This window comes from Mastomys coucha, unplaced genomic scaffold (assembly GCF_008632895.1).
Source record: "Mastomys coucha isolate ucsf_1 unplaced genomic scaffold, UCSF_Mcou_1 pScaffold14, whole genome shotgun sequence".
NCBI classification, from domain to species: domain Eukaryota; kingdom Metazoa; phylum Chordata; class Mammalia; order Rodentia; family Muridae; genus Mastomys; species Mastomys coucha.
This window is the reverse complement of record NW_022196896.1, coordinates 75,786,349-75,793,641: the sequence shown is the minus strand read 5'-3', so window position 1 is coordinate 75,793,641 and position 7,293 is coordinate 75,786,349. Positions and strand designations below refer to the sequence as shown.

General features: G+C 42.7%; 1 protein-coding gene across 1 annotated transcript in view; it reads left to right on the top strand.

The window, feature by feature from the left end:
• Positions 1-1,227: 1,227 nt before the first annotated feature.
• Cavin2 (caveolae associated protein 2) overlaps positions 1,228-7,293 on the top strand; it is a 12,889-nt gene continuing 6,823 nt past the window's right edge. The window contains exon 1 of the mRNA XM_031367443.1: positions 1,228-1,998. Coding sequence (XP_031223303.1) covers positions 1,516-1,998 — 483 coding nt within the window. The 5' untranslated portion in view covers positions 1,228-1,515. The remainder of the gene's footprint in view (positions 1,999-7,293) is intronic.

The following is a 7,293-nucleotide window of genomic DNA, read 5'->3' as shown; positions in this document are numbered from 1 at the left end:
AAAAGGTACAAGCAATCAAGTCTTCTTTGGGCATTTTGTAATCTGGATTTCTAAAGATCTCACTTTAAGTGTGTGGTGGGGGCTCCCCATCCTCTGAGGAAACTGGGAGCCTCGATAATGTCTCTAATGCATCTTCCTAATGAGCAGGTACTCACTGAGGGACCCGGCACATGCTCTGTGAATGATACATATGACTAAGGATAAGACAACCAATGACTATACCACCATAAGAGCTAGTGTTTCTTCAGTTTACACAGAGCTATTGCCATTAAGAAAGGCACTGTCCCGTGATCAGTCCCTGACCCAGTGCTAGCTGACATTTGTTCTTGAAATCCTTCATAGCATGCCTGTCACAAACCTCCAGCCAAAAGCACTTTCACAGTCTGGATACATTTAAGACCAATTCAAGCATGTAAAGTCGTTTTAGGAAATGAGTCCCACATCCCAAGGGCCCGGCTAAGGAGGGCCACATGCGAGAACAGGTGTGCCACTTCACTGAACAAGAATCTGGAAATGTCAAGCGTTAGAACCACTCCAACGCAACCTGGCTTGCAGTCACACTTCTGGACCTGTGTCAATAAGTGCCTCGCCTCACAAAGATGGGGATTGAGAAAGGCTCCGCAGGAATTCAGAATTACTGGAGACAAAGCGGCACTTTCATTTTTTTAAAGGGACTACTCGAGGAGAGGGGCTCTACCTTCCATCTTCTAAAAAAGCATTCATTCAGAAGATTTCCATCTCTTTTATAACAGTTCACAGTATGCAACACCACTTGCTTTAACATCCCTAAGTCTAAGCTCTTTCAGGTTGGATTGCATCCCATCTTGCAAGAGGACAGGACACCAAGCTAGATTCCTTGTCAGTGTCCGGATAATCTCCTGCGCTTTGCAAATGAGAAACCAGCACCGGGAACCTGGTAGCACAGACCCTTTCAACTCTACACCTCCCCAAGGGCACTCAGTGTTCTGCCACCTATCAGTCAGCTCTGGGGCAAGAGCAAACAATTCTTTCTGTTACAATAACTTGTATCCAGGAAAGAAAAAAAAAAAAAAAAAAAAAAAAAAAACCAGGCGCTCTGTTACATAGCAGCCAGAGAAAAGTTTACTAGCTTTAGCCAATCAGAGGCTGGGGAGCTCTGCCAAGTTAACATGTTTCTCTCCGCCTCTAAATGAACTCATGATTGAAATATGGCATTGAACTTTTTTTTTTTTTAAGGGAAGGGGTGTAGGAAAGAAACGCTACTGCGGAAAAGAGCTCCGGCTTGTGAGGAGTGTGGTTAGGAAGTGTGTGCTTGCCACTGAACCCTGAGTGGGTCCTGTAACCTTTGCCTTCCACTGGGTGGAGCAGGTCCTTTAAGAGCAGCTGGAATGCAGTTCCCCTGATCAGCTTAGCCAGTTATTCAGAACCTCTGCTAGCCCTAGAGAGCAGTGCTCACTTCAGACCAACCAGCCTCCTGTGCGTCTAGCTTGAGCAAGAAGTTTCCAGCGGGGGAAGTAGGCTTCCATCTGCCCAGCCATGGGAGAGGACGCTGCACAGGCAGAAAAGTTCCAGCATCCAAATACAGACATGCTCCAGGAGAAGCCAACCAGCCCCAGCCCAATGCCTTCCTCCACACCGAGCCCCAGCCTGAACCTGGGGTCCACAGAGGAGGCCATCCGAGACAACTCGCAGGTGAATGCTGTCACCGTGCACACACTCCTGGATAAATTGGTCACCATGCTGGACGCCGTGAGGGAGAACCAGCACAACATGGAACAGCGGCAGATCAACCTGGAGGGCTCGGTGAAGGGCATCCAGAACGACCTCACCAAGCTCTCCAAGTACCAGGCCTCCACCAGCAACACAGTGAGCAAGCTGCTAGACAAGTCTCGCAAGATCAGCGCTCACACGCGGGCTGTCCGGGAGCGCCTGGAGAGGCAGTGTGTACAGGTGAAGAGGCTGGAGAACAACCACGCCCAACTCCTCCGACGCAACCACTTCAAAGTGCTCATCTTCCAGGTCAGTGTCCCCAGCATACCCCTACACCTACTTGAGCTCAGTCCTCCAAGCTCTCAAGGCCATCTTCCCATCTGCCCTGCCAGTCAGGCTTCACACACACACACACACACACACACACACACACACACACACACACACACACACACCTTTGTCCTCTGTCCTCTAGCTGCCTGCTGCAGGCAACTGTGAAATGTGGCCTTAAGGATTGGAATTTCCACCATCCTTCAGGCAACACCTGTGTGCCTGGCAAGCTGGGGACATTTGTCAGTGAACACCTAGATGCACTTGGTTAAGGGTGGGAAGCTGAGCAGGTGCAGGCACCCACTCTAGTCCAATTCATTTGTCTCTTTTCATTTGGAACTTGCTGCTGTGGTTGCAGCTGTTAGCTGGACAGGGTAAATTAATCCAGTGACTGTTTATTAACTCTTAGTGGAAGTGAGGTAACTATATGATTTGTTTTCTTTTGCTCTGACCAAGACATACGCAACCTTTAAACCATCCTTTTTCCAAGCCGGGCGTGGTGGCGCACGCCTTTAATCCCAGCACTTGGGAAGCAGAGGCAGGTGGATTTCTGAGTTCGAGGCCAGCCTGGTCTACAGAGTGAGCTCCAGGACAGCCAGGGCTATACAGAGAAACCCTGTCTCGAAAAACCAAAAAAAAAAAAAACCATCCTTTTTCCAAGGACCCCTGGTGTTTGGGAAATTACCAGAAAGGAAAGTTGAACTAGTCTTGTTCTTTAAGACATCTTTTGTCAAAGCAATCTCCAGTTTGTTTCTAGAAAATGATGCAAATAGAAGTGGGAAGCAAAGTCTAGCTCCTTACAAACACGTTAAACATATCCCCTCGTTGCTCAGGACATAACTCCAATGTGAAATAAAAGAAACGTTATCAGTGGTTGTCACAAAGACCAACTTTGAATATCTTCCCCTTCAAATAGTTGCCTCACCATGAAAAGGACACTTAATTTTTTTTTAATGGATCAATGATGCAATTTATGTAGCAAAGGCTATCTGGGGACAGGAAGATTGCGTGGAGCTGTTGTTCAGCCAAGTGGTGGGCATCTGTAAATCTAAGGGCTGCCCTGCCTAATTCTGGAAGCCCTTCCATGGATGGCATTGAGCCAACCCAGGCCCCAGGAAGCACTGCCATGCTGCCTCAGGGCTGTCTCCTTATGATCCTGTGAATAGAAGAGACTTTCAAAGCCATGGAGGGGAAAGGCTACAACCAACAGATTGTGAAAGCATACAGGGAGAGCCTTCATCTCCCAAGAGACATTTAGAAACTGGGATTTAAACCGTAGGAGCCTTCTTTTTCCTAATGAATCTACTCTGCCAAGTTAGAGCTCCGGCCTGCCTATGGCCATAAAAGGAAAGACTAAACTTGCTGCCTTTGTGTCCTCCCCAAATTGTACTTGAGAGCTGGGAGGTCCAAACAACTGATGCTCCTGTATCTCACAGGCTTTCTGCAGTTGGGAAACGTTTAGGCTTTTCATGCAGATGCAATCGCTTTTCAGGAAGCAGCTGAACTGGAAAAGGCTGTGGTCAGCCACATCAGGATCTGAGATCCTGCCTTTATTAGCCTAGGAGATCCTAGAAACCTTAGCTTTGAAGACATTTCTCAAGTAAATAGTGATTTTGAAACAAAACAGAACATTTACAGGCCTGTCAAAGGAAACTTCCCTCTCTTCAGTATGAATCAGGGAAACTATATCCCATCTTATTCATTAAGAGGGGAAGGAAAGTGTTTGTCTAGTAAAGGAAAATAAGGATTTTAAGGTTTAGTTTCTGTTTTGATACGAATGTTCTACAGGTGCGATAAGGAGGGATGGGGAGATAAATGACTATATGTTCCAGAGAATTGTGAATCTGACTATTGGGGAACTTAAAGGCATGTGTTGTTGATGGGGGCCTGACAAAGTCACCTATTGTGTTGCATTGAACTGACAGGTGTGACATCCCACCAGAAATGGTAAGAATTTTCCCCACAGTGTTGAAATGGTGAAACGGATGCTCAAGTCTAAAACGGAAACTCTGGGAAGCCAAAGCAAAGTGTTCGAGCTGTTCTAGGCCTATTAAAAAGCGCCTCCGACAGGTGTAAAGAGCAGTTTGGAAAGCAGGGAACTTCAATCATGTGACTAGACCTTTCCCTACCCAGAGGAGGTCCTCTGCTAGCTAAAGGGAATTAGAATTCCAACTCTGAAGACACAAGATGGTCATTTGAAAACCAGAATGTAACTGCAGTGGTCTTCGGTGTTTTGTCTCTTTTCTTTCTTAAGGTGGGGGTTTTAGTAGAGGACCAATTATGCCAATGGCTAAAACAATAATTTTTATTACAGTAGAGTCCAGGATAGTGAGTGGGAAGACAAATTTTCACACAGACACTGGCTCACATCCTACTTGGTCACTTGCCAACTATGTTTATCATTGACATATTTGATATCTGGAAGCCCCTGTTTCCTCTTGTATACAGAAGATACTAACAAGAGCATGAAATAGCTGCAGTCTTGATAAACTCAGCATGCACTGTACGGCCCCGTTCATTCTCTGCTTCCTTGACTATCCCCAATTTACCACTGAAGATGCTGTAAATCTTCATGCGCTTGCAGTTTGTCTGAAGTTGTACATAAGTGACAAAGTTGACATTCAAAGCCACATTTTACTGATCCCAGAATATGTGCTTTTAAACACTAGTGCTTCCTGGTTCATATCTCTCCCACAAGTGAAGAATAAAGGAAATAACATATGTAAAACGATTCTTACAGACTAACATGGTGGAAGCGCTCATTGAGTAGACTCTATTACTCCATAGCTCTGAGATGCAGGGCTGAGACAGGCAGCTCCACTTCTACTGGGTTAGAGATGCTGTTCTTAGGCCAGAACTGACCCCACCCTTCTGAGGATCTTGAAATAGCTTTGTTTGTCCCTTTCTGGTTGAAGCTTTCTAGTGCACACACATGCACGCACACACATTATACAGCTACTATCAGGTCAGAATGAGCATTATATCATATTCTATGAAAGCAAAGGACTCTATCCAAAATACCTGCTCTAAATAGATCCTTCTAGAGTCAGCACATACGCCACAGTATGGCAGAAGGGGACTATCCCAGACCCACAGGGAATGTGGATGTCATATACTGTACTGATAGCACTTTGTGTCTTAAAAGATTGTCATTTTCAGTACTTTTCTGGCTTCTGGATTAAGGTGATAAGTATTTAAAAATAAGAGCAATGTTCAAAAAGATAATCTGTCCCTTGACTTGGGCAAATTTGGCCCTGTAATATTGAGAAGAAGATCTATGTCTACAGTTTGTGGAATCCTGTCACAGCACCCCAAATCTACCTGAGTGTGTGTGTGTCTGCCTGTACATATGAGATTCTGTGTGTGCAGATATACGTGAGTGTGTATCTATAGGTATGTGTGTGTGAGTATACATGTGTGTGTGTATAAGATGAGTTGTTAAGACTCTGACACAATTGGACTTATAATTCCTAACTTTGTTTTAAATCTATCCTACTTAAAGCATGTCATGTATTTATTGAAATCTGAGTTTCAAGAACTGAGGTCCACAATGCTATTGTAGCTTTTGAGCATCTAATTCCTTAGTGAGAACTTCAGATTATAACCATCAGTATCTAAGATCTGGAGAAACTATCCCCCCTTGAACACAGAGATTTATTTGAAAATCCCAATGAAATTCAGCAATTTTTAAAAACATTTTTTGGCAATAGTTTGATATAATATTTGAGTTCAATATAGCAAGATATAAACCAGAATAAATAATATAAGACTTATAGGTATTGATGACCAAAATATTCATGGTAAGTCTGGAGTGGTAGTAAACACCTTTAATCCCAGCACTTGGGAGGCAGCAGCAGGCAAATCTTTGAGTTCGAGGCCAGCCTGGTCTACAGAGTGAGTTCCAGGACAGCCAGGGCTACACAGAGAAACTCTGTCCCCAAAACAAACAAACACAAAAACAAAAACAAAAACAAAAACAAAAAAAAAAGGAAAAATATGAATGCCAAAGGAATGCCACATTTTTTTTCTTGGAAACATGTCTATCTTTTACTAAAAACAGAAGTTATAAAGTAGAGTTAAGATAAAATTCTCTCTGCTGGTTGAAGGGGCTGCAAGAACTTCACAGTAACTGGCCCTGGGGGTGAGGTGCCACATATGTCCTCAGACCATTCTAGGAATGATCATTTGAAAAAGCAGCTTGAGAATGACTTCAAAACCAGGAGACAAAATGAGAGTGTGCATTAACAGCTTGCACTGCTGTCCACATGGAGTTGTGAGCCTGGATGAGAAAAGCAAAACGAGGTTACGTACTTGCCGTAGATATGTTTCTGTAAATATGCTTAAACACTCCTCACTTGGGTTCCTTACCAGAAGTTTAGAAGTATGCAAAAAGTTAAATCTCCTGATGATTTTTAAATGGATTAGTTTCAAGACAGTACTTCATTCAAAATCACTGCTCTGAAAGCTGTTCAGTTGGTATGGACTGGAGAGAAATGGGAATATGAGTTATCAAAGATACTTTCCTATGAAAACTCTCCATGTTTGTATCACAGGTCATTGTTTCCTTACCAGAATATTGGTTTTGTCTTGGTACTTATCCAGTGCCCTTTTAGTTTATGATAAAAAAAATACTATTTCTTATTGTTATTATTTACACTTAGTAAATGTCAGCATTGTCCCTGGCACTGGAAGTGAATAACTGATTATAGCTGTTGAAGTGAATAACTGATCATAGCTGATATTTATTTTTGAAAAAGTACATATACATATATATACATACATACATGTGTACATATACATATGTATATATGCTAGAGTCTATGTTAGTTACACCCTCTCTAGGTTTCCCACTTTTTAAATGCTCTTCAATGTAACTTGGCTCCTATGGTTTTTATTCCTGTGTGGAATTAAATACATTTGGTGTGAATGGGTGCACCATGGTATTGTTCCTGTGAGTGGTTATTTCTTTTTGTGGGATGTAGAATAAAATCACATATTCAGGTATTTTTTATCTGGAAGACCTCTTAATAATCACTTAGTTTAACCCTATTTTATAGGAAGGAAACAGAGGCTCTGAGAAACAAAATAACTGTCTAAGACTTATTTCATTGATAAGAGAAATTATAGGAGAGAATTGTGACACAGGTCAAAAACTATGTCACTGTGGTAAAGTTCATGTTTATGAGTTTTACTAGATCAGCTTTTAAATAATTCAATGTGGTTTATTTTTTGTTTTATATTTATGTTTTTTGTGTGTGTAACAAAGAACTCCTA